The sequence below is a fragment of the Falco rusticolus genome, chromosome Z (genome assembly GCF_015220075.1).
Source record: "Falco rusticolus isolate bFalRus1 chromosome Z, bFalRus1.pri, whole genome shotgun sequence".
Taxonomy (NCBI): domain Eukaryota; kingdom Metazoa; phylum Chordata; class Aves; order Falconiformes; family Falconidae; genus Falco; species Falco rusticolus.
This window is the reverse complement of record NC_051210.1, coordinates 22,561,141-22,588,913: the sequence shown is the minus strand read 5'-3', so window position 1 is coordinate 22,588,913 and position 27,773 is coordinate 22,561,141. Positions and strand designations below refer to the sequence as shown.

The window sequence follows — 27,773 nt, the reverse complement described above, 5'->3', positions numbered from 1 at the left end:
TTCTTACTAGAAAAACAAGCTGCTACTAGATAAAAAAAATTAAGAAATACCTGATTATTTAACGTTCACATATTACAACTGATGTCAAGAACTCATTTGCTTTTGCCTAAATACCAGGTACAACTACTCACACATGCAAACACCTTTGATTTTGGACATTGAATTCTGTACTTCAAGTAGAATTGCACTCTATTGTTTACAGCCTATAGTAAAAGCCCAGAAGAGTAAAGAAACTTATCATTATGCCACCAACTGCATGACGCCAGGTGTCAGAGTTCTAGCTTACAGCCACATCAAAGGTATATGACATGCAATCGTATTCTAGTTTACCCTTCTCTTTCCAAATACAAGCTAAACGTTCATATGCAGTTCCGACTTCTGTCTGGTGTATAATTTTTCGTGCTGAAAGGCCCAACCCCGGTGCTCTGGGGTTATTTGGAAGGCGTTTGATCCCTCAGAGGCATTTCAGGCAGGTATCTTAAAAGGAGAACAGCAATCACACGCTGTCAGCTTTGTTCATTAAGTGCAAAACTGACTACGTAAGAATTTAAGTTACATAGAAGGCAGATTTCTACCCATGAGGAGTGATCTTGGTTGCTAGTTAAACTTCTTTCCTGCTTCCTCCTGCCAAGAAAGTCCGTAGAGAACAGCATCACACAGATCACGAGAAAGGCAGGAGAGTTCCCAGAACAGTTCACACTGGTGTGGGAAGTGTCTGGACAACGTGTTTAAAAAAAGACATGACAGAGAGACTTGTGAGCAACATATATGTAGAACATAATTAATCGGGACAAGGTAGAGCTCTCCTGCCGTCATTCTCCATCTCAGAGCAGCAATAGAAAGAGGTTACTGCACTAAACGTTGTCGTGGTACTCCTCATACTTCGCTGTGACAGCTTCCTCAAGGTGAATGGCTGCGCCACCCATTAAGGCAAACATTGGGTACATTATGCCAGAGCAGTTCACCTTGCACTCATAAAGGCATTTCATGCGGTCTGCGTCATAAAACCCCACCTTGCCATTGTCACAATCAAGGCAGATGCCCAAGCACGATGGCAGGGGAAGGATTCTGCTTGCTGGATCCTTGGGGGCAGCAGGTGTCGTGGGGATGAAGAACTTCTTCATGCCTAAAGTGACCAGAGTGCAAGGCTTCGATGAGTCAGAGAAGGTATCTTCACTCCCACTGTCATGACCACTGTCTTGCTCGTATCTGGAACAGAAAAACAACTGTTTGTTTTTGTGGGAACAGTGATGTGAAGTGGAGAAAACACTTCCATAAGATACGTAACACTACACAATTACCTGGAAAACCTTGTGGGGTAAAAATCTACCTAAGCCAGGAGGGAAGATGCCTGTCGTAGGTGGAGGACACTCACATGGGCCACTTCAAACAATAACAGCTAAACACTAATACGGATGAGACCACAGAAGGCTTTACTAAGGAACAGGTGTATCTGAGTGTACTCATGCTAGGCAATCATTAATGAACCTACAGGAACAGTAAATTAGTTAACTTGAGAAGTAATTTAGCGAAAATGACTAACCATTACAGACAAGATACATTTAACTTCATTTACATAATGTTAAGCGACACCAGTAAATACGTTTAACATTACTGTTGTTCTATGACTTTTCCACACCACTGCTGTATTACATTGCCTTTTAAAATTCACAACACAACACGGTAGGCTTCGGGTTTTGGTGCATCTGGTTTGTTTGGCTTGCCACTTTGTTTGTTGCTTTTAAAGTGCACTGCCTGGAGGCTTCCCTGAACCCCTGTTTCCCAGCTGGTTACTGGGGAAAAGTTTGTAGCCAGCTTTGTTCAGTCTACTTGCTTTTCCCCCTGCTTCTGTCCCCAGAAGAAGCCAGACTGCAGAAGCAGACATTCTTCTGTGCAGACAATTCCTACCTAGATTTGCGTTTCTGGTGGGAGGCTGGACGTGTGTCAGCTCAACTTTTCCAGATATTTGTGTGGATACGGAAAAAGAGATCAGGAAATCAGGATCTAAGTCCTCACTTTGCAAAAAGGCTCCATCTGACTTTAAGCAGCTCAAGACATTGGCTTTCTTACACTTCCAGGAGGAAGCCAATACATTTGTCAGATTCCTGGAAAAGTTCAGAGTCCCCAGCAGACAGCCTCCCAGCCTGCAGTTCTTAGGCACGTCCAGGCTTAGTACAGCTGTAATTGAGAGCTGGAAATCTTTTTTGCTCGTTTGTCCACTGTCCACTGAGCTTCTCCTCAGTTAGCACTCCAGTACCACATGCAAGCACACAGCCTGGGATAAGCCAGTGGCTTGGAATCCACCGTGACACAAGCTACAGCAAAGATACACAGATGTGCACAGTGAACATCGTACCTCTGAATGGCTGCCAAACTTAGCATGCTTAAGGAATGAAGGCGGAGTCTTACTACTGACAATTAAGCATTGCTTCAATCTTGCAGTATTTGTCTTTTTTACCTTCTTGCTTTAAGTGACATATCTTGACATCTATAGAAACCTGATTTCTACCCTCAAAAGAAAGAAAATAGGACTCTGGGTAACTAGCACATTTTCCCCGCTAACTGTAGACGATGAACAGGGCAACCTGCTTACACCATATCCTTCAAGCTACTTTGCACTCGTTAGGTTCACCTTGTGTACTAATTGAGGCCAGAACCGCTCTTTATTTATATTTTAAAAAAGACATCTCCTTCTATAAAACATGTGTTAAGCAAGAATATGCAATTTACCTTGGGCTGGTCACGTCATGGCTATTATGGAACAATTTATTTATCTTGTGGCTAGAAACAACTCCCACTTTCACCAGGTATGAATAGGCTTCCACGTGAAAAGCCCAGAAGTGCTTCCCTTTGGCAATCCCAGTGTCACCAATGATGTAATCCAAGGTTGTGTAGCATCCGACCTGCACGCGCTCAGATCCCAGCAGCAGAGGAAATCCAGCCCTGCTCTCCACAGAGGTTCTTCCTGGGTTCAGCAGGAGATGTTCACTGTTGTACCCACATTTGTCATCAAAAAGAAAACTGAAAACTGAAAAACAGTATCCCAAAAAATTGTCCTCTTAGTTAGGTATTTGGCCTCCTGTGCTTATAAACTACATTTGCATATACACTGGTACTGGGATTTCCCACTTCTGAAGGCTACCAGGAACATCATGCAATTTAACACAGTCTCAGCATGCTACCTACTTAACCCATTAACAGTGCTTCTCAACATTTATGCAACTAGTAACTGTATAGTCAAAGTCTGGGAGCTACTGGAACTACGTACGCACAGCTCTCAACACCGACAGACACAGATCCAGCACCTTGCGGAAAGAAGAAAACCCCATACCTGGAGCTGGAGGAGTACGCAAAACAACTTCTCGGCTCCAAGGGCTACAGATGGAGCCTTTATATCCACGAACTCTAAAGGCATAGCTGCTGTCGTCATCAAGATCAGATATTACTTTGCTCTTGCTGCAAACTTCGACCTGCCACATCTCAGTCTCGTCTTCTCTATTAAGCTTACGATATTCAAGGACATAGATATCAGCCGAGTCGACATTCCCAGGGCATTCCCAGCTGATCAGAGCTTGGTTGTATATTCTGCTTTGCTCTTCATTGATCTCTGGTATTTCCAGACCTGGAACGACAGAGACTCAGGAGGCATAACCCTCACATTTAGATACACCTTGGTCTAGAATTCATGTACAAGCCCTTTGTTGAGTGGCTACAGCACCATGAGTCGCAGGGGGGAACCTGGCTCAGTTCACGAGTGCAGATGAGCATGGTTCTGGATGTGCACTTAAATAAAACCTTCGCTTTCTGTTTTTACTTTCAAAGTTGTATCGTTCGTTTCTACTGGCAGCTAAAAAAGCGTATGAAAACTGTTCTTTTTTGTCGTGCAACAAAAAGCATCTGCAAAGACCTAGTAATACTGATCTACAATATTTTGGAAGCCAGTGTTAACTGGCACTGAAAGCAATGGCGTCTTAGCTTCGTTACCAAAGCTGAAGCTTCATTACATTGCTGCCAGGTAATGCCTTGTGGATCACAGAGACAGAAAGGACAACACAAGTCACAAGACTGACTTCTGCAGCTGCAGCCCTGCCTAAGTTTTGCCTCTTTCAGAGCAGCCCTTAAAGCTGTAACTTGACAATGAGCTGGTGCGCTCGCAACTTACCATTGGAATGGAAAGACAAGTCACCAAGGATCTCTTCTTGCTTGGCGATGTCCACCACAAAGTCTTCAAAAGTAGCTCCAGCTGCTGGCCTGAAGCTCTTCAGAGATTCGGTAGCTTTTTGGATTCTGACAGCGCAGAAGCAGAGGCATGGCAGAAGAGAGAAAAGGGAATTCACGTGTGTGCATTCCTTAAACAAAATTGCTAAGCTTTGCTTTCCAAAAAGTTCCATCTTCATATAGTTACTGATACCTCCCAGAAAGTTCTGCCTCTCTAGACAGAATTCAAAGGCAACATTTAAAGGCTGTTTGTACATCCGCGTAAAGGTAAGGAACAGGCAATTCTCTTGGCAGAGCATTTTAACAATTTGAGGCATTATGCTCAAAGAGCAAAATAGGTGTGAAGCACTCATGGAGAGCAGCCATTAAGATGAAAGCGTTTAAAGCCGGAAGAGACATGTTTGATTAACTTGCAAATACCCGATACAATCTCTGAGCAAAGGAAAGCGGCAGTGAGCTGAACAAGCCACCCTTCCACTGCAGTCCTACTGAGGGAGGCTCGGTCTTGCCACAGGACAGGGCCCCTCCTGTGTGCTGTTTTTGAAGGCACACTCTAATTACTGCTACTGAACGGTACCGGGACCACCTCCTGAGCCTCCGCAAGACATTCCGTACTTTGCTAGCAGGTGTCAAAACAATACGGCTGACCAGACATCCTGGAAGGGTACCCGTCCCTCAAACAGAAGGTAATTCAGATACCTGACGTGAAGTTGTTTTGCTGTTTGAACAAAACAAGATGGATCAGTCTCTTTAAGCACTTCTTGGGCATATCCGACAAGGCCATTATTTTCCAGGAGCCCCTGGTATTCTTCTGCTTGCATTTGCAATTTCTCCAGCCTTAAAGTCTTAGAAGCTTCAATTGCCCTAAGGGCTGCAGACTTCTTCTCTTCCAGGACATGAAATAATTTCTCAAAACTCTGAGATGCTTCTTCTTTAGCCCTTTCACTGTTGCACTAGAAGGGAACAAAAGACACTCAGACAGATTCCACAGCTGCGGCTGTGTACAGAAACATACATAAGGTTGTTCAAGGTATCACAGCAATCTAGTCAGGCGCTTGACAGACAAGACTAATGAGCTCTGTTGTGCTCTTTGGGACTGACAACGCGATCAGCGCTGCACCCAAGCTAGCGTTTAGTACCCTAACACCGAGAACCAAGAGCAGGAAAGTGTTCCTCTGACTGCGCCTTGAGTTATGCATGGCATTTGTCTAAACAGCTCATGGAAAAGCAAGCAGGTCAGTCTCAAAGTCTTTGTGCCCAAGAGCTAGGTGCTCTTCCACCTTCCCCCATCACCCTGAACCGGAGGTCCAGCCCAGTTTCTCACGGATGCCCTCAGAACCGTAGTGCTACCTCTGACTAGTGCCCTGAACAAAAGGCACTGAGAAGCACAGAAAGACAATCTGTATCAAGACAGAGGCAGGTCCAGGAGCTCCTGCAATTTCTGCCATTGTCTTTTTCAGCTTGTATGTGATTTCCAACTATGACTCTTCTGCAGGGAGATTTTTCCCTTAATTCTGATTTCACTGCAACATCCTCAAGGTAAACAGACAGCATAAACTGCGCAGCACCATTAATACACAAGAGCTGTAAATGTAAAACATGTGTCTTTGGTTAAAGTGTCAAATAAGCTGTATTTCAATTCAACAGCAGCACCCAAAACTTAACTTCACTCTGTATGTTGCCCAGATTTCCCACACTGTCAGGATTATGTCTTATTGTGTATGATTCACGACCAACGCAAACCATTCAGAAATTGTTCTACTGGCTAACTGAAAAAAAAAAAAAAAGGATTTTCAACACTTCACTGAAAACAGTTCAAGTCTTTGCAAGGGCCATCCCCAGACAACCCGCAAGTCACTCTTACCTCCGTTTCTTTCAGCAGCAGATCCAGCTGGGTGATGTGAGCTTTCACCTGGCTCTCCTTCCTGATGAGGTACTTGATATCTTTTGAAAGTTTCTCCTATTAAAAAAAAAAATAGGAAGCTGGCAGAATAAGGGTGTCTCACCCAAACTGACAAACAGCACAGGCACGTCATCCAGCTAGCACTCAGCTGATCTAGTTAAAAGGACAACAGCCTGCCACCAGTTAGGAGCAGCAAGCCCACACAGAATTGCTCGGTGACCTGTCATTGCTGCACAGGGACATCAGGCCACTGCTGTGAGCAGAGCTTGGGGCACAGCCTCTAAAGACAAGAGGCAACTGCCTGACCTGGCTCATTCTTCCTCAGCCACAGGAGTCACCCTTTCTTAAGGCTAGGAACATGAGGCTTCAGGACATTACTAAAACTTACAGAAAAGCCCTGTTAGTTATTAAGTCATTTGTATTAAGATTTGCTAGAAAAATGAGTAGTTCTAGGCATGAACTTATGAGTGTCTCTGCACTTCCTTAGTTGCAAGAGTTAACAGCTGTACAGGAAAAGCCTTGCAAACTTGCAAGGAGGCCAAAGAGCACAAGACAGGCGGGTCTGGTCTTTTTTTTCTTTCCCTGCGAGGAAGAGAGGAAGAAAAGGAAGAAGAGGAGGTAGCAGCAATCATTCTTTAAAAACAAAGCAATCTTTGCAAGTCTTCCCTGTTGTACTGTGCTTAGGGAAGTAACAGCTACACAACTTCAGAAATTTATAAGGTCCCAACAGACACTTCAGATGCAAAGTTTTCAGGAGTGCTTCTAAAGCATCAGCTAACCCAAGCCACAAGGACAGTTATTTTCAGAAAGCTAGATTGTTCAATGTTAACTGCTTAAACCTTCTCCACTGGTCAATACTGCTGTACTTGGCTAAAATAAGGTGGAAACACTTCTAAGGGGTTATGTTTCAAACCTCATAGAAAATACAGTTTCTCAGACACACACTATGCCACACTAATATACACAGTAACAGATATTGCACAACAGCATGCCTCATGACTAGTTCAGTGTCCTCTAAACACACATCCTGGCTTCCTGCCAGAGGGAACTTGCCCTTAACACCAGCCGTTCACTACTCTTCCCCTTCCCAAGGTCAGGTCCAACAATATTTACTTCTACCTTAAGCGTTTTGTAGGCAGTGCTCATGGTTGTTACTCTATGGTTTGCATGATATCCACCCAGTTTACAAAGGTGACAAACAGGCCTTCTGCAGATTTCACAGTACATGTTCACCCCCTCCATTTCATGTTCTGGACACATCAAAATCTGAAAAAAGTAGAGAGCAGAGAGAACACAGGTGTGCTTCTAAAAACTGAGGTGCTTAACAAATCATCAAAACTCTCAAGCATCCCACATCTGTGTCTGATTTCATCAGTAGATTTTTTTATATTCGGTTTATCTTCCCTCTTCTATATTTGTCCACACCAGTGAAAGGCAGCAGATGGACACACACAGTCTGACGAAGTCTAACAGTGAGTAAACACGTGGCAATGTCAGCGTACGCACCACATAGCCTCTATACTGCAATCAACTGTTTTGCTAATCCCTGAAGCTGTTTGCATGCCTCAAGCTCCCTACACTCCTGTTCTGTAAATGCAATATATAACATACCCATCCTGTCAAATTTAACCATGTCCATGCCAGCATCTCTTGAAACAGCCATGAACTGTTTCTTAAAGCAAAAGCTGACATAATACTGTAATGATTTGAGTCTAAGCTACACTCTGACCAGCCACATAGCCGCTGCTCTTGGAGCAACAAATGAAACGCAGCCACCGCCAGTCACAGTCATTTTAAAGACAAAAGGCTCCAGTGTTTCAGCTTCTCTGTCTGACTCCAATTACAAGTTGTTCATGCTGAGCGCTAATTCCAGTATCAGCATAAACAACATTGCAAAAATGCTGGTGTTCACTAAAAATCATCTTTCAAAAACTGAACATATTGAAATAACTCCTCAAAGTGGGGGGAAGTGCTGCTCAACTCCAAGCTCAAGCAACACATAAACCTATCTAAAATGGGAGGAAAGGTTGTTTAAAAAAAAAAAAAAAACAAACAAACAAACAAACAAATAACATTTTGCCTCATTCCAGAGGACTGAAAGACAGCATTTGATTTGGGTCCATCTACTCCCTGTTACCACAGAAGAGCTCTTGACAAAGCTTTTCCATTGCATGTCAAGCAAAAGAACAAGACAGGTGTGCCAATATGCAAGAACAAGATAGCTGTGCCAATACTCAAGTTTTAAAAGTATCACCTTTTCAGACACACACACAAAAAAGGACAGAAAAGGGCACAGAAGGAGAAAATTGTGAGTAGCGTAAACATGAGCACACTAATCTCAAATAGCAGGCCATGTCCAAAACCAGCTTTCAAGCCCCCAAATGTTATCTTAGGCTATGGTGAAAAGCCCAAAGACACTAATCTCACTGCCATCTTGGTACAAAAGACTATCATTAAGCAGAATATGTCATAAGCTATGTCATTTTCATTGACTGCTGGATTTGAGAAAAAGAAAGAAAAATAGGGAACTTTCAGGAAAATGAGCTGTGCAGGTAGACATCTGACATTTCCAAAAAGTCATGCAGTCATGCTGTTAGTCTGTGGCAGTAATTTTTCCACAGCAGGGCATAGCTCATATAAGCAAGAATTATAGCACACAAGCTAGAGGCAGGTCAGCAGATTACCTTGTCTAGTTCTCTTAAAATTCAAGAACAATCAGCCCAGTATGTGCTTCTCCCATCCCCACCATATACGTTACAAAGTGCTGTCCAGTCTGGTTCTAAACGAAAGTGATGACTGAGAACATTGTTTAGGAGACCAGCAAATACTCCATGCATTCAGTTCAGGTCTTAACAATGCAGTGCAATGAAAAATGCACTTTTCTTTCTTTTTTTCTTTCTATTAAGCTCAAGCAGTCCTCAAAAAAGTCTCTATAAGAGCACAGTAAACATCAGTTTACTGTTGCTGGGAAGTCTTCCTACATAGTAGATGTATCTATAGTCAATTTAACTATAGCATAGTTCGGGGCGGGGAGGGGGTTCTTTTTTTTTAAATAGTACATCTGTCTTCACACATTATTTAAAAAAGCTAAATCCCACACATGTATACACGTGATAAATCAAGGACAGGATGGTCTAAATCACTTCTCCCCCTCCTTTGCTCTACTTCAGGATAATTCAACTACTGACTTTTAAAATCAAATTCAGGCTGCATGTAGTATAACAACATATGGTACCTTTAAGAATACACACGGATCACAAGATGCCCTTGGTATTTTAAGGGTTTAGATACCATAGAACGAAAGTTTTTAAGGAGCTGTACAGCATTTAGGACCAAGAGCCAGAAGACAGCATGCAAACTTTTACCTTGTTCATTTATCCTATAAAGGGACAAGACAGGTGTGTGCTAGCGCATTTTAAAGCACATCAAGCACATGCTTGCTCTTAACTGGAATGAATGTGTTAGACTCAAGACAGCAGTAAGCGGACTTCTGCATGTTCACTATCATCTGCTCGCTAACCTTTGAGGCTCAAATTTTTGCAGCTTCAGAAAGAAGGTACACCACCAGCAAGAGCCTTGTACACATTGCACATTCATCAAATTTACTTAACTTAATAAAAATTAATCAGGACTCCTTGAACATTAGCATTCCTGCTATCTGCTGGACCTCCAGTGAGGTCACTGGCCACAGGCATGCAGCAAGTGCTGGGACATTAAGACTTACTGTGGTCCCTTGTTAGAGAGATGGCAGCTGTGACAATTCCTCCTATCATGTAACTTAAATTCAATAAGGCACTGCCATGTTCTGCACCATGATTAGCAGGAAAAACAACAGTAACAGCACTTCACAATCACTCGGTTTTGTACAAGTGCAGCAGTAGCAGCACGTAAAGTAGAAAACTTGCCATTACATTCTTCTCCTCTGCTATAGCTAAAAAAAATAACAGGGTGTAATAACAATGGAGACCTGAACTCCACCTTTTGCTATTGCTAGGTGCAAAGAAGAAGGCAAGAAAGGAGATGGCTTTGTGATGGATCAAGCTCAAGCACAAAACATCTAAAGGAAACCTGCTTTAAAGGGGCAGGGGGGAGGCCAGTTGTGTTGGGTTTTTTAAGTTTACTGCACACAGGCATCCTCCTTACCCATACTTTTAGAGAAAAGCACTGCCATTCTAGATGTTCAAGACCATTTACTCTTCCAAAAACAGAAGGAAAAAAAAAAGAACCAAAATGACAAATAACATGATCCACTCCCGCAAGTAAAACATCCTTGGTTTTAGTGTCACCTTAAAACATGTTTTCAGTGCCCCCTCCAATAACAACCACTTCAGCATCAACAAGAACAGAAACTTATGTTTCACTCAATAAATAACAGCTGGAGTCAATAAAGCAACAATGGTCCCAATAAGCAACTACTGTTGCACAGATACGTTTGAAGCTATATGCAAATGCTGCAACCTAAATTCTGTAAGGTATGTTATACCTACCTTAGGTCTGAAGTTGGTGGTTGGTGCTACATATTCATGCTGGGCTTTCACAGTTCCCCAAGGATGGTGTACTTTGAAACATTCATTGCAATAGCTTGCACTGCAGTCCATGCAGCTCTTAGTGGATTCTTGAGGTGGAGGCTTGCAGAAATCACACATAATAGCAATGGCTGCCCTGGCTGCCTGTCTGTATCTTTCCACGATCGTTTCCAAAGTAAAGTTGCGAAATAAGCCATTGATGCCACGTTCTCCAAGATCAATATTCCTCTGGCAACCCGGACAAGGAAATAGACTCAATCTAGAAGTCACTGAATTGTGTTTTCTGCCTGTGTAGACACCAAATCCTGATTTAGAAGGAGCATAAACAGAAGAGGTTTAGAAGGAGAAGCACAGGAATTTATGAACCCATTCCAAACTATTGTAGCGCATCATCCAAACCAGTACAATCCCAACGCATATGCAGTCTGCCAAGCCAAAGGGAATGTATTTGCCATGACAAGGTAGTGTAATGCCCAAGTCCAGGGGCCACCACAAACTACTACTCTGAAACTCAATTCCATGTTAAGATGAATTTATCTGTTCCAATACTGTTGTCTTCTTCTAGTTTTGGATGCACTCAATCTGCTGCCTTTCAAAACACTGAACACAAAACCCTCCAGAAACCAGTTTTAGGCTAACTGGCTGCCCATACTGAAAAGATGCTTATTCCCAGAATGAGACAGGTTATTCCCAGACACAGATAGCCAGCTTCAAGCTCCCCAAAGTTTGTTTTGGATGAGTCAAATTTATCTGGCTCATCTCAAAAGACAAATAAAAAATTAAAGGGAAAACAAGAGAACTAGATATTACCAATATGAAATCTCAGCCAAATCATTTAGTCAAAACATGCAGAGGCTGACTTGGCCCTTGCTGAATGGACTTGATAAAAGAGGACTAGTAAGTAAGCACTGCATACCAAGGGGATGCTAAGATTGTTGTGTTTGAGAGATTCCTCTATCCTGAACTGGGGAACCACAAATCTGCAGTGTTACACAGGGTACATCTATCTCTTCTCATTTCAAAATGGGATGGCAAAGAAACCGCACTCCTACCAAACAGCTATGCACAAATATCCCCTCCTCTCCAGAATAAAGTGATCAAAGGCTTAAGTCAGGTCACAAAGGTAAGGAGGAGCCTTTGGAGCCTTTCATGGGGATGGCTCACTCAGACCCGAAAGCTATTTACAGGGTAACATTCTTGAGGCTACGGAACAAGGAGTGCATTCCCATGTCTCACTCATGAACCCAGCGGGCACAACTATCAAAGAATCCTTTATCTATTTCTGAAGGAGGCTAAGCCACTGTTCAGCCTTAATGTGTGCCCTCTCAGCTTCCCCTTACACAGAAATAATAAAACATCCCCTGTAGCTGGAGCATGGTTTTAAGATCCCTTTGAGGGCTGTATGTTGGTGTAACTAACAAATTTGTAATGCAGGTATGACTTACAGCTGAATTCCTAGTGTTGGAGTTGGCTCTTCTTCAGAAAAGGGAATTTGTCCTCATCTGTATTTAGTCAGTATCTTTCCACCAGAAGTGCTGATGCTTCATTTGTTTTTGAAGCGTCCTTTGATTCTACCCAAAAGACATCCGCCTTGTGCTGCTCTACCTAATCCAAAACCTCCCTTCATATCATACCCTTTTCAGTCTCTTAAAAAACAAAACAAAACCAATTCTCAGAAGGAACTAATTGCTCTTAAAAATAATCTTTGAAATGTGCCCCATGGTAGTTATGCATGACCATCAGCTAAGAAGCCACAATCACAGCAGACGTGTGTACAAGCTGGCAGTCACAAACCCAGCTGGTCTCATGCCTTTCTGTAGGTTCTGAGCGGAACGACTGGACTGCATTTACAGAACAGTATGGGTGACAGAAGGCACTGGTATACAATTCTCTGGCTAAGGGAAGCAGAGATTTTTTTTAAATTTTTTTTAGTACTTACTTGAAGTGAATTAATTACCCAAACTGCACGTCCTGCAGTACCTGTAACTTGATGCACAGCAACACACACATGCAATGCACAGCAACAGGAGTGAAACACAAACTGTATTTCCAAAGTATGCTCCAAGCTAGTACTGCGCACAGGAACACACATCTTCCAGACTTCCACCATGGCCTAAACAAAAACGGTTTCACATGCAGTGCCATGCAGTCAACAGCTACAGAAAGGGATCTGGAGTACTTAGATTTGCTAAAACTAAGAAGATAATCATATAGTGTCAAATGTCCAGGGACTGCCTACAAGCAGTATGCTGTAGCAGAGAGCAAGCAATGACAAAAATGACAAAGCACGGTTAAGAAGAAAACAAAAACCCATGGTGCAGTGGTCAAGTTTAAAAATCTGAAATTTGTATCCAGTTGCATGCTTTTGAAGTCTGGCCAAGTGGCTCAAATGTGGAAGGGATGTTTGTTTAACTCAAAGGTGACTTCAGCTGCATTCCAGTGGAGGCCTTTCATTCTGCCAGTGGTGGCCCGAAACAAGATAGTCATCATGAATGAGCCATGCTCTGCAAAGACTGGCGACACTGCTCTCAGAAAGCAATCCAGTATCCAGGAAGCCCTGTGCACCTTCAGATGTCTCATCTCTTTTCACTAACAGCACTCCAAGAGCCTAGGATTGTTTTTTTCCCCATTTTAAACCCTGGAAGTTTACTTGCTAAGCTTCTCGGCATGCTCTGCCACTTCAACACTTAAAGCATGTTAACATCCTCTTCTTTGCAAGTGTTAAAATGCTAACTTGGAGCAAGGATTACTCTGCTTTCTGCTTATAGGATTTCTACACTTGTACATTAAAACAGAAAGCACTGATGAAGTGATAAATTACTTTGAGCACTATCTCTCCTATCTGTCTTGTGTCCACTTTGCTAAAACTGAGTTCTGCTTATATATTTAAATATATATATAAAAAAATATTCATATATATATATATATGTAAAAAAAAAACCACAGGCACACAAAGAAACAGAGCAGCAGAACCCATGGATTTTGTAGTCATATTAGATGTGCATCTCAGAGAAACTTAGGTCCTCCAGATATTCTCTTTCACACTTTGCTACTCTGGTTTACAACAAACAAATTGTGAAATATTAGGATCATCACAAGAAATTTTCCACTGTGATTTGTAAACAGACTGCTCCACTTGCAATTAATACCTCAATCAGTAACTAAAAAATTAGTACAACATGTTTATGCTTAAGATTCCAAACTCACAAATACTAGGATACAGGTTGCAAAGACTTAAGTCAAAGAGCAATCTTCACTATGTCTTTTAAAGATAATGTCTAAATGTCCTCTCCCCAAGGACAGGTACCAACACTGAAAATGAAAAGCCCAGCCTGCAGCTGATGGTTTGCAAAGGGATAGGACATCTTAAAGGTAAAATTCTGTTTTCCAAGTAAACAGTATCACCAGAGTTTTATGATTATGGAAGACATGGAAGTTAAATGTGTGAGAGTTTGAAAAAATAAAGATTTTAAAAGTCAACTGGATTTTCATAGAATTTTAAAAAAAAAAAATGTAAAGGTATATTGCCATACACCCCACCCCCTGAAACTCAGTTAATGCTTTTGGGTGGATTTTTAGGAAGAAAGAAAAGAAAAAGTGAGGTAAGTCAGTAGCCGCAAAATGTCATTTTCAGATACTTTAATCTTCCCCAAATAAAGGGTGCTTTCTGCAAAAAGAGCAGATAAGGACAGCTTTCCAAGAGGTCTGCCAGTGTCCTGCAGTATCTTTGTTTTATGATACTTTCAGTCTTCAACTAAGCAATTTAAACTTCCCCTTTCGATTAGCCGCTTTGTCCTCCACGGAGTGTGAAATTCAGATTTGTGTTTAGCTCAGTTCATGTCTTTCTTGAAAGACAGTTTCTACAGATTGCTCATGTGACTGCCAATATTATGACAACATTGAGCTTGGGGGGGGTGGGCAGGGGGGAAGTGTGTTCCGCTTTTGACAGAGCATCACATGAAAAAAAAATATTTATGTTAACAAGCCCACACACTGGCTGAGATGATCCGACTAGCTCAGTTTTGGAAATGAGATATACTTAAAACAAAAAGACACTGGCTATCCTTCAACCTGGTGATACTAAACTTGCCAAATGTGACAAGTGTATAAACGTAAATATTTAGCTTTCCTCATATATTCATGTGCCATACTAAATTGCCAGATCCAGAACTACCTACTCAGGTTAACATGGTGTAAATTTCAGTGTGCTTATTTATCAAATTAAGTGGGCTCCGACAGAATGAAGAACTAGTATTTTCTTCCAATTACAAGCGATGGCCAACCATGACCTCTCAATGTTACAAAGATCAATCTAGCAATTGCACTTCACTACCAGCAAGACAGCAATTTTACTGAAACTTGGGCATGTAAACTCTTCAAAATTAAAAAGGGGCTGGGGTGGGGTGACTGTTGGGGTTTTATTTTAAAGGGAAGAGAGAACATGTGTGTTTGCACCCATCGATGTATGTTCAGTCATGTGTACACACAAGAAAAAAATATATTCCAATACATTAACTGAATTCCAGTCCAGTTGACCTTTAAGTCAGTGTTAAACAGAATGAAAAGCTTTCCTTACAGAAGTCCTTTGCGGTACCTTTGCTCACTGCAAAAGCCATTTTGTGGACTTGACCACTGACAAAAAGCTATATGCTGACCAACAATAACTTGAGATCTAAATGCTAGACTATCTCCAGCCAATACAAGAAGTGAAGCATTTCTACCTCTCCACCCAAAAGATTTCCTCTGTGAGGCTGCAAACAACGAACAGAAAGCTGTTTAGAAACCAAAAAATTAGATATGCTATTGGGTTTACAATGGTTCAAATGAAAAGCATCAACTCTTTTCTCTCCTGTGGCTGTTAAAATACTGCAGGGCTGAAAGGCAAGAATGTTTATTTCCTAGCACATGAAACAACTGTAGTATTTAAGCAGAACAGAAAAAAGGAGAAAGAATAGATGGGGAGGGGGGTTCAGGGAGAGATTTCAAACATTCAGTTTCTGCATCATCTGTCAGTGCTGCACAGGTGTCAACATAACCACATTACATACTTCAATTACACCAACACTATAATTACACTAACATTACAGAAAATAGATTAGCAAGAAGAAATATCCTTTATTTTCATTTTATATGCAACATGATTTTTTAAATCAAAAATTATTTTTATATACAATATAAACAGTGGGAATTTTTTAAACCAACACGTTAGATTTTAAGAGACAAATGCACTCCATTTCAACTGAAAAATAAAGAGTTCTACCAGTTCTGGCCTTTTTCTGTTAAGATAAATTGTATTTAAAAATGCAAGCTGCATCTGCACAGCAAACACAAGAATCTGGACCAGTTCCTTCTGGCAGCTCAAGAATTTAAATGCCAAAATAATTGTAAATAGCTGATACTCCTCATGGAGATAGCAGGGATTCCTTAAGTGAAAAAAAGGAAAAAACCCACAGCAGCAGGAAGGTATCATGTCCATTTTCAAATATAATGATAATGTCTGGACAGTGACATGCCCTGCACAAGCCTACCAGAAATTGTATTAGTTTTTTGTTATACATGTGAGGTCCCACTTGGGATGTTTTCTTGTACATTCTTCTCTCTTACGGAGCTGTTTCATTACAAATTCCCCTAAGGATCACACAATTAATTAAGCAAGGCAATGTGCAGTATGGACACTTCAGATGCAGGATGAGAATTGTACAAATGTAAATTGCAAGCTGGTTAAACATTACTGGTACCAAACATCTGAGAACAAATATCACACCCACATAGCAATGGAGGTATAATGCCTGTAACATTAGAAGTGAAGATAGTATAACCTGAATTTCCAAATATATTATTTAAAGCTCACACTTCCATATGCTTTTCATTTTGCAGATTTGAACTGTCTGAGATAGTCTTCCTGTGATGTGCATCTGCTCAACACTCTTTGAGGGGAAGAGGAGGAAGCCCATTATTTCCAAGTCTCAACCCTCTCTTGCTACTCAAACGGGTAAGAAGTCTTTAGGAAAGCATTCATCTCCCTCTGCTAGCAGGTCAGATGAGGAGAAAACACATAACTTCCCATCAGTTTACTGGGACGGTGGCAGACTACTGTGGATTTAAAGATTACAACGGCTGCAACAATTTCCATGTATACATCTTGGGGGCAGGGGGCAGGAGTACCAAGAACGGGTCTTTCTTGCCCTGTCGTTATGGGCATAAGGAAGTAGCAATGCTAAATCGTGCAAGCAGAGCTATGGCGGCACTGCAAACTTAACTCTGCAAATCTAGTAGTAATTAAATGTCAGGTTCCTGAGGGAGCTCTGCTTCTCCTGAGCACAGGGCAGACTATGCCACAGCACCATGTGCAGGCCATATCATGCTAGATCACTGGTTCTACTGCCTGATGGAGAGCAAGCTGGAGGGAAGCTTTTGATGGGAGATAAAGCACTAGCTCCTTGCTTTACACTGCTGATGGCAGTGGTGGAGCCAGAGCAGGGGGAAGCTGCTCCCCATGCACAGGCTGTGTGACACTCCCACGCTTCCCAAGGCAGTTTTCACAGGAAGGTCAGGTTGCCCACAGTGCAAGTTGCACAGTCCACAAGGCACCCAACTCGGCACTCCTATGTCCACGCTGTAAAAACATAAACCAGACAGCTGCACCCAAAACTGGTGACCACTTCAATCCATGAATACAATGCCATGCCAGAACATTATGCTTACTGAGGAAAAAAGGGAACAGGCTTGGATTCGGAAGAAGGCAGTCACCAGTGGGTCCTTCTCATTCCAACTTACGTAACACTGCAGCTAGAGAGGGCTCAGAAAGTATATGCAGAGCTACACGGTGACTGTGGGGCTGTGCACCCCATGTCCAGAAAACAGGACTGTAATGAAGATAACTGACCATTTGGCTTGGGGATTCCCTCAAAATCATGTAAGCCTCAACCAGCCAAGCCACAGCAAACACAGCATTCACTTATCAAACTGGTTTGAAAGAGTACCACTACTAACAACTCAGTAGTTCTTTAAGAGAAGTGGGTGAAATGAAACATTTCAGTTTTGAAAACGGGGAAAGGGAGGATGAACATTTGTAACATGTGAAATGCAAGATACAGCTTCAGGGTTTGTCTTATGGGTGACTCTTCCAGAGCACCAGTGGAGTGTGGTTTTAAAGTGGATAATTATGTCAGAAGGAAGCCTAAAAGCCAAGACAAGGTTTCTTTCAAGCAGTATAGGATGCACAAAGCACTTTCGATGTGTCTGTGCAAAAGCAGATCAACTCATCTGTGGATTACATGGACAGCTGTAAGAATCTTTCTGGTGTGCTGTCACAAAGAGCACCGAGTCTTACAACTAAGCCCTCTTGAAAGCTTTGAGCAGACCTCACTGAAAGAGACTGTTCGCACTCATCTTACAGTCATCTGTGCTCCGTTAAAATGAGTAGGACAAAACTATCATTTTCAAAGTCTGCAGACGCTCAGAAGGAAGTCAGAATTACTGAATTTAGGCTGGCCAAGACCTGACGGAACCACCTCAAAAGTGCCACTGACAGGCAATACAATTGCTGATAATCCGTATCTCAATGCTACTGAAAGTAATGCTATTGCATCTTGATGTAACTGAAATAAAAGAATAAACAAGCACAACGGTTACAAAGATTTACAGGATACCGCAAAGACAAATCTATTATATATGAAATAATGTGCATTGTTCTTAAAAATACTCCCATTGTTCTTGCCACAGAATGAACAGGACTTGTACTATTACTAAGCCATCTCTCTAACCACATCAGGAGTACTGGGAAGGCATTTTACCAACGCAGATGCTATTCAGCTCAAATAAATCAATCTAATGCATAAAATTAGGAAAAGGTGCAAAAATTCTGATACATACCTGATCTAGTAATCCTGTCAATTCTGTCCACACTAGCAGTGATTCTAATTCGAGGGCTACTCTGATTAGAGGATTCAGACCCTCCATCAACAGAAGAGTCTTCGAATGCAAAGAGTATTTCTTTCACACATTTATGACACACGTTGTGCTGGCATGGGAGGATCAGCGGATGGGTAAATAATTCCTTGCATGCTGGGCAGATGAGCTCCCTTTCGATCCCCTTAATGGTAACCTTCGTGACAGAAAGAGGGAGAAACAAGGGTAAGTGCAGAAAACATGAGCCAGCAAGACTTACGGCACAGCTGTACGTCTGCATGTCACCAAAACCCAGCTCTGTAGACTACAATCATTGTTCCACACAGCTCTAGCTGGTTTGGAGCACTCCTCTGGCTAACACCGCAAACACATCTCAATGAAGGTTTGCGAAAGCGCTGCCAGCGTTCACTTCAGCTGAAACGAGCACTGCCACCAGGCAAAGCCGGTTCATCCTTAGGTCACGTCTGCATTGCAGGGGTGGAAAGGAGAGGAGGGGAGTAGTCTTAATTCTACTCGGGGACCTAGTGAAACGAAAGCAACCGTGCTTCTCAACAATAGGAAGCCATACGTCTAAGTCAGCTTGTTCACTCGTTTTTCAAGGGGGGTGGTGGGGAAATTAAGCGTCTGACTGGTTAAACAACAGGCTTTCCCGCCTGTAATTCGCGTTTAAGGGCTGGAACCGCTGTGACTTCATTGGGCTAACAGTTCCGCGTCAGGAACATTATTTATTTAGTTATTTACTGCGCAGAAGCGCAGCCCCGGTGGGTGCAGCAGCTCTCCGGTCGCCCCCCGCCCGCAGCACCTGCCGGCCGAGCCCCGCCGAAGCATCAAGTTGCCGGCGCAGGCACCGCCCGCCCAGCTCGGCCCCTCCTGGGCTGCCGCCGCTCGGCTCGCCGGCGTCAGGCCGGCTGCACCGATGTGCCTCCGGCGGCGTCCCCTGCGCGCACCGCGCCCCGTCCGAAGGTCTCCGTGCGAGCCCTGCCCGCGGCACAAGCCGCGAGAGCGGAGGGAAGGACAAGCCCCGGCCCGCCGGCCGCGCCCCCCGGCTCCCCCCCGGCGCTTACCGGGCTCTTCAGCTGGCACCCCTCCATCCCCGCGCCGGCCCCGCGGCAGCGGCTGCCCGCCCGGCGGAGCGCTGTTAGGCCGGCCAGACGGGCGGCGACCCGCCGGGGCTGCCGTCCTCTGGGCGGGGACAGGGGCGTCGCCTACGGCACAATGGCGAGCGCGCTCCGCACCGGGCACCGGCGGGGCGGGGCGGCCAACGCCCACCGCGGCAGGGGCGGGGCGGCCGGCAGGGGGCGGGGCGGCGCCGGGCGGGCCCGACGGAGCTGTCCAGCCGCCCCGGGGGGGGGTGCGCGGCCCCGCCCGCGCCCGCCGGCCCCGCCGGTGTCACTGTTTCAGTGTGTTCTTCCGCCCAGCGGCACCGGGCACGCCGCCCGTCCCAGCGGCGGGGGCATTTCGTGCTTTCCCCGCCGAGGCGCCGCCGTTAACTGCCTGCGGTGCCCGGCGCGGCGCAGACTCGGGCCGGTCCCCGCGGGCTGGGCTGCCCCGCCGCGTCCCCAGCGCGGGCGCCACCGGGCGGCTCGCGCGGCAGCTGGGCCGCGAAGGCAGGGGCAGGGCGGGACCCCCGCGCCCCGTGTCCGCTGGAGGAGGCGCAGCAAATGCCCTTCTCACCGCCCGCCGGGCAAACGGGGATGCGTTTTACGTCCCCAGCCTCGGCGGGTTTGGCCGAGGCGCGGCTGCAGCCGCTGCGAGCGCGGCGCCGCCGGTAGTTAGCGCAGCGTCGGCCCCGGGGGGAAAATCGCCAGCTGGGAAACCCGGGGGTGAGAGCGTACCGTCTCCTTACGTTACACAGCGGATGGAGCCTGGACTGCCTGGACGACGAAATGCCGACAGTTTGATAAACCCTAAATTTGACCTACTTGCCTATTTAAAAGACTAATACCAGAACAAGAAGTTCCTTTTCCCCCTCAGAATTACCCTGCATATGAGTCAATAAAAGGAACACACTTGAGATGCCTTATTTGGGTTTTGGCCGCTATTTACATCTGGTCTTCGGTGGCCTGGACGTGAAATTTGAATAGAAAATGACAGTTGGAAATTATGAAGACAGAGGTGATGTTTTCGCATGTCTAATACTACAAAGAAGAACTTTCTAGAGAACACATGAAGATGTTACATTTACTTTATAAACCACCATCATAAAAACACAGAGTACTGTGCTCAAAACGGTGCCAGTAACGCCAGTAATGCGCAGTATGTATATTCAAACTGGAGCCAGTAATGCGCAGTATGTATATTCAAACTGGAACATGTCACTTAACTGAGCAGGTGGGGAGAAAGGGTTGGTAGGGACATGAACTGTTAGTCTTCCAACTATGTTTTGAGTAATGATTTGCAAATATCTGAATAACTATGGTATCCCTTAACCACCTCTACTGTCCCCACATTTCCCGATGTTACAGGCAGGCTTTGAAGGATGCAGCACTTAATAAGCCCTTGACTACATTTGCACGCTACCCGTGGCTGACGCTGGATGTGGTTGACCCGGGGCCAAGTAAACTATCGGCCACAGACCAGAACAAAGCCCCTTTCACTCTACTGCTGCCTTTGAAACACTATGGAGAAATTTTCTTTTTGGTGACACAGCAATGCAAACTGTTCTGCATTTCATACCAGAGGTGTAGGTGCCAGCAGAGGTGGGTGTTGCTAGCATGGACAAACCTGGAGCACACACTTTCCTCCTGTCCTCCCACAGCCTTCACATGGACCACAGTGCCAACTGCTGTTACTGCCAGGACTTGTGAGTGACTCTTTGTTCAATCCCTTAATAGATCATTAAGGTATTATTAGCTTGTTTGTGTGCCTGTTTGCTCAGGCTTCAGGGTACTTTAGAACAGGATTTTAATTACCACCTCCTCCTCCTCCACCACTTTAAGAAGTTACATGGATGAATAGGTCCTCAAAGGCCTCCAAAGGGAAAAACCACACTTCAGCACTCACACTTTACTAGCCTTTTGGTCCTCCCCCAGCCTAGGACTACTACATTTGCAGTGCCAAAATTTGCACTAGCTTTATGGTACTGGGAGAAAAAAACAACAGTTAGGAATCACTGGTACATTAAACAGGTAAGAGTACAAACCACCATCAGAAAAGACTCCTGTCATTAGCCTCTGCAGAAGGAGTCAGCAAGACCAGCGTGGCCACAGAAGTCTGACCTACCTTTCTGCTTTGTTTCCAACCACATTCGTGCATTGATTGGGCACCTGTTCTGCTAATGATGGACTCATACATGAGGAAGTGTCAAGATAGTTCAACACATCCTTCATAATTCACTCCTGCCCCCCCAGCAGGCAGGGTCTGACCAGGCATTGCTGGCATGTCTTGCACTCCCAAGACAGCAGCACAAGAGAGAAACTGGAGTGAGTGGGGGTTGTCATCCTATTTTCCCTCCTACCTCAGTTTAAATGGGCTTGTTAATTTAATCACTGGTATGCAGCAGTCTCCCAAGCGCTCCTTTGCATTAACTCTCAGTACAATTCAAAGAAGGATGTGGCACCGGCTTTCAACAAGCTATAGAAATCCCACGCTTGTTATAGAGCGCATCTGGGGTCCTGCTGCATGAAGAAACACAGCCTTGCCCCAAAGCGCGCTGGAGGTTCTGGCAACACTTCCCCTGCCTTCAGCAGTCAGGTCCTCAGGCCAAAGCTTTCCAAAGCGTGGTTTTTTTTCATGCTGCCTTTGCCACCATGGCTCAAGCGTGAGCCTGTTCTCTGCTGGTCTGCACTCCAACTGAACTGCTACTACTTGCCTTGCACTAGGTTTGCATCAGAGGAGAGCCAGTGCATCCACAGCAAAGATACAGAGGGTGAAGAGGGAGATTTGCTTCTGAGCTAACATGACTGTCTTGGGGACTGAGGCGGCAGGCAGACACTTTTCTCCCTGTGCAATGGAAGTATTTTCTGCCAGGATGGATGCAGTGGGGTTTTAGCCCTCATCCCAGTCTCTGTACATCGTCAGTGATGCAGTTTGCTTCTCTAGTTAGCCTTGAAAAGTTGCACCTTGAAGATGACTGTTTTTCCCAGGATTTTTTCAGTCATGCAGGCTGAAAGATATGTTGTTTGCTCAGCAATAAGGCAAGACTTTAAGATGCCTGAGAGAAATGTGCCTGGTTTGGCTCAGGAATACAGGCTGATCTTTGTCTTCTTGAGGGTTACCCTTCATTGCATCTCCCTGGACAGCCACCAAGGGCCTATAGACCGTGGGTGTTTCAAAATGAAAATAACGATGATTGAAGATCCCTTGCCATAAAAATATTAATCCTTCATCCTTTCATTCTGGTGTTTATCTGCCCATAACTTGGTCGGCTGGACCAAACAAGTCCGGAAGGTCATATGAGACACTGCTATGCACAGAGCACTGAGCAAATAAAGACTGTCCTCATTGAACTGCCATAATATTGGGATTGCAATCAGCTTTGGGTAGGATCTGTAGCTGGCACATCTCAAAGTGTGCTGAGCTGGCTCAGTACATCCTTACTTTTATTACTTACTGCTATGTGTACAGCACTCTGCTTCACGCTCAGGACACCAGGAAAGCAGCAGCTGCAGGGCATCCAAAGAGCACCTACAGACAGCAGTCCACACAGCACCCTGCTGTTTCCCTCCAGAAGTAAACCCCTTGCCAAGCGAAGGGAGGAATAATAATGAAAAAGTTTCCCAAAAACACATGACAAATCAAAACACACTCCATCTCTGAACTAGGGAAGATCCATACCGGTGAACAAATTATTACTGTTTAGCACAAACGGTTATTTTTAAAAGGATTTGGAATATAAGAGGTTTACATTAAAATAAAAAAATTAAATCAACTTTACAGGAAGCCCAGCCACAGGCTCAGTTTCTGGCACCGTAAAGATATGGCACAAAACCCATGAACAATACACACACAGCGCACAGGGAATTGCTATTCTGTCCTGCTGCCTTCTCTCCTTCGCTTCAGATTCTAGCTACCCCTGGCACGCAGGGCATGGCTAGCCTCTCACCCTCGCTGTGTCACATCCCATGCTCTGGTAGGTGCTTCAAAGAACCCACTGCTGGAGTGATGAGGACATGCCCAAACTGTGGAAACACACCTTTGTCACACAGGCTGACTAACCCAGCTAATTAACTCAGATTAAAAACTGTGAAGGCAAACTGGATTTTAACTTCTCTTAGCAGCTAAATTTCAGATTCTGGCTCCTCTGAAACGTCTAACCAGCTGTCACCTGAAACTGAATGACAAGTTATCTTCTACATGCTCTTTTAACCCAAGTCACCTTTTTGTGGAAATACCCCTCACAATGCAGACGTAATCGGGCACACTTCTGGACACGTGGTAAATGGAAGAAAGTTGTTGTTCAAGTAAAGGTCTATTCTCCTCACAGGGACCCAAAACCCAGACAAGCTCTTTCCTACACATAAGCAAGGAATATGTAAAGCTTTATCTTCTAAAGGATGAGGAGCAGAACTCCAGCTAAGTCAGGCAGCCCAGAGCAACCCACCAGCCCCCACAGCTGCTAGTAAATTTTACTATATTTCTTTTCTCCAGTTTCTCATGTGATTCAGTTTTTTAATCCCTGTGTAGCTCTATCCCTTACGTTCACCAGCAGAAAAGCTGAAATGCTACCATGAGAGAATTGTACATCAGTCACTATATGCAACCAGGCAGAAGAGAGGGACAGAAATCAGGTGTCACATACAGGAGCCAGGTGGAGAGCATGCAGGATTTGAAATGCTCTTCAAATTATTTTTTTTATTTCTTGTATTCACATTATATGAGGTTTATATTTTGGGTTTAATAGTAACTGTTTCTCTAAATGCTTTTTTCTGGAGAAGTGGTTTTAAAGCTGTTCCTTATGAGTCACAAACTGTCAGTTTCTGCAAACCATGGGGATGGTAGGAATAGATGGCAAAACAAAGGAAATGAGTGAGGGAATAAAACAGAGGGTGAGGCATTGATTACAAAATGGAGTATGCCAAGAGCTTTATTTCAACAAAATCAACGGTGCACAAACATAGTGTCAGTGCTGCTAGCCTCTCTCTGAAATTCACATTGGTTTATTGAATTTATTCTGCTTACAGAAAAATGCCTGAAAATGGTTCTACAAAATGGACTACAATGGTATCAGTTACCCATCAGAACAAGTATTTCTTGACAGCATTTAAAAATTCTTTGAAGTCAATAATACAAGAGAAGCAGATGTATTCCATTGAAGAGAGCATATATCTATGCAAGTTAAACAACTTTGAATGGAGTGAGGGTGAACAATTGTGGGGATGTTCATGTGTTTGACTGATGCAAAAGGAAACTTATAGACAATGGAGACGAAGAGGAAAAAAGAAACCTGGAACCATTTCTAGAATACTATGTCATTTTGAGTGTTGAATGTCCATCCTTGCTGTGATTTGAACTGGGATTTCAGAGTCCTGAAAGAATGTCATGGAATTCCTTCTGCCTCAGTACCTCTGGTATAAAATGCAGTGAATTGTTAATCTGTTTCTGTTAGGAAAGAGCTTGTCTGGGTTTTGGATCCCTGTGAGGAGAATAGACCTTTACTTGAACAACAACTTTCTTCCATTTACCACGTGTCCAGAAGTGTGCCCGATTACGTCTGCATTGTGAGGGGTATTTCCACAAAAAGGTGACTTGGGTTAAAAGACAGATTAACAATTGGAGTGCTCAGATGCTGCTGTGACGTTTCTGACAGGTGCCTCAGAGGCCCAGGATATCTCACAGTGTGTTGCAGTGAATCTAAACAGATGTTGTGGGTATATGGATTATGCAAGGACTGTTTTATTGGGGCTGAAAGTGTTACGTGCATCTTTCTGTTCCAGGTACGATGTGCAAGTTGTCTGTGTGTGAAACAGAGTCATAGGGGAATAATTAGCACAGATCATTAAAGGAGATAACAGGTTTTTGAAGTGACATTCCCCCAGGGAAAAGCGATATATAATGATTATATATAATGATTTGCCCTGTTTGAGAGGCCTGACAGAGGCTGGAAGCTGAGTGGAAACACAGCACAACTGCTGAAAGAGGTCGCATGCCCAGGGTCTAAGAGCTGATGTATCACACCTGCTGGGATCATATGCAGAGAAAGGTGAGTGCGAGTGTAAAGTATTGTTGTTAACGTCCTGTTTCTCTAACAGTTCTTCGTTCAGTGAAAACCAGATGCTTAACAGTAAATCCAAAGCATGATAATGTTCTCAGGCCTCATTTCGAAAGCTTTATTGATGTGGGAGAAAGGGAAAACTGGGGTGCTTGGGGCCTCTAAGTAGTAATACCTTGCCCCTAATCCAGGGGTCCTCAAGCTACGGCCCGCGGGCTGGATATGGCCCCCCACGGTCCTCAATCCAGCCCCTGGTATTTACAGAACCCCCGGCCGCCCCCCCCCCCCCCCCCCCCCGGGGGTTGGGGGGGGAAACCAAGCAGCCGCAGGTGACTGCATTCGTGCCGGCCCCCTGGTTAAAAAGTTTGAGGACCCCTGCCCTAAGCAAATACAGTTTACCATGCAGAAGAGTCCTTTTGCTGGCATGATTTACATCACCTGAGAAAGCAGCTTAATTATCCCAGCAGAACACCTCCAAGATGCTGGGAAGCATCAATAAATTACAAAGAGGCTGTAATCTAAACTCCCTGCCTAGAGGTAAAGAAATGCAAAAGGAAAACATGGAGAGTGAGAGGTGTCAGAGCTCGACCTCAGAAAGCCTCAAGCAGTGACCACCATTATGGAAAGTCTGTGAAGGTCACACAGCTGCTACTGCTCCTTCTCTCTTCAGGTACATCAAATGCCTCTGAGGATGGAACTTGGCAATGTGATGCCCTATGTATAAACACCAGCATTGTTTTCCATAAACATGCATGTTTCACTCTACTGTGCTAAATCATCTGCCCGCCAAGCCATATGCTCTTGCAGAGGGTGTCTGATTCAAGCTATCAGCACAGGCTGTTTGTTTAACTTTGAGATAAGGGGCAGGCGTAGTGCCCTCTTACAAACAAATCACAGGCAAAAGATGCTTCTTGCCTGAAACCCTTTGTATTGCATAAAAAGGACAGGAACAAGACTCGGCCATATGAATTTTCCTTTTGAGCTCCAGGCATGTTTACTCTCGGGCAAGAAGAAGCAGAAAATCACCCAGGAAACTCCTCTCTCACCAGCTATAAAAGCCCATCCACAACTTTCAGAAGAGGGAGTGGGAGGAAGAGTGGGCACAAAACCAAGGTGTGAAGGCAGCCTCTGGAGATGAGCTGAAGGTCTTCAGGATGCATTCAGAACAATCTTTTCCAACGACACCATTGTTTGCCACACTTATTTTTAAGTTTAAAAATACCATGACTACTACTAATTATTTTTTTTAAACCACCACAGGAGTTTTTGGTAAGAGCAGAAGTACTCACTGTTTTTAGTATGTATCAGCATCAGTAGCTCACAAATACAAGAAGTTGGATTCTCGAAAAAGGAGGGGGGAATCCAACTTCTCGTATTTGTGAGCTACTGATGGATACATACAAAAAACATGCTAGTTCCCCTCAAAATATCCGCAAACTCTGCATCATTTCCTGGGGTCGGCGCTTCTCACTCCAGCATCTCCCGCAGCCCACCCAACCCTGGGCAGCAGGGAAAGCCCCCGGTGCCGGGCTGGCACCGCAGGGCACGCACGGCACGGCACGGCACCGTGCAGGACAACTGCCGCCTGCAGGAGCCGGAGGCCGGGCTGTGTCGCGCTGTGTGGCATCGGGCACCGCATGTATTAACTCTTCCATCCGGCAGCCTTGGAAGCGCCTGGCAGATACGAGGCGGGGCCCCCAAGTGCATCAGCTCTAAACCCGGCGCCAGGTACCCCCCAAACAAAACGTTAAGGAGGGAAGCGACCCCCCGGTCCGGGCGCACCCCCGACGGCACCGGCCTGGCACCCCGGGGCCGCCTCACGGCACGCACCGGCCCGCCGCCGCCGGGACCCCTGCCGGCATCCCCCGCCCCCGCCGCCCCTACCTTGCCCCGCTTCAGCAGGTCCAAGATGTAGCCGAAGCGGCCGCCGTCCGCGGCCACCGCCATGGCCCCGCCGCGTCCGCCGCTCTGCGCCGGGGGGGCCGTGGCGCTGCGGGGAACACCGCCCTCGCTCCGCTCCCCGCCCCGCCGAGGGGGCCTACGGCACCGACGGCGCCCGTGAGGA

General features: G+C 44.9%; 1 protein-coding gene across 3 annotated transcripts; it reads right to left on the bottom strand.

Annotated features, from left to right (window-relative positions):
• Positions 1-35: 35 nt before the first annotated feature.
• On the bottom strand, positions 36-27,773 carry TRIM36 (tripartite motif containing 36). 3 transcript variants are annotated; one of them, XM_037374153.1, is made up of 11 exons: positions 27,593-27,773; positions 18,523-18,754; positions 15,333-15,398; positions 10,609-10,952; positions 7,241-7,387; positions 6,083-6,178; positions 4,918-5,171; positions 4,163-4,287; positions 3,332-3,622; positions 2,731-3,028; positions 36-1,209 (listed from the first exon to the last, which is right to left on the bottom strand). In XM_037374153.1, the coding sequence occupies exons 1-11, from the start codon at positions 27,653-27,655 to the stop codon at positions 855-857; spliced, it is 2,271 nt and encodes a 756-aa protein (XP_037230050.1). In that variant the 5' UTR covers positions 27,656-27,773; the 3' UTR covers positions 36-854. The 3 variants fall into 3 exon arrangements, with proteins under 3 accessions (XP_037230050.1, XP_037230047.1, XP_037230048.1); XM_037374150.1 differs by lacking the exon at positions 15,333-15,398 and having other exon boundaries at positions 10,609-10,934; positions 27,593-27,770; XM_037374151.1 differs by lacking the exons at positions 15,333-15,398; positions 27,593-27,773 and adding an exon at positions 19,623-19,756 and having other exon boundaries at positions 10,609-10,934.

Coding starts and splice junctions, on each gene's coding strand:
- TRIM36 (XM_037374153.1), bottom strand. CDS start 27,655: ATGGCGGTGGCCGCGGACGGCGGCCGCTTCGGCTACATCTTGGACCTG. Junction 4,288..4,917: donor GCAAAACAACTTCACGTCAG/GTATCTGAATTA, acceptor CTGCGCTGTCAG/AATCCAAAAAGCTACCGAAT. Junction 3,029..3,331: donor GCGTACTCCTCCAGCTCCAG/GTATGGGGTTTT, acceptor ACTGTTTTTCAG/TTTTCAGTTTTCTTTTTGAT.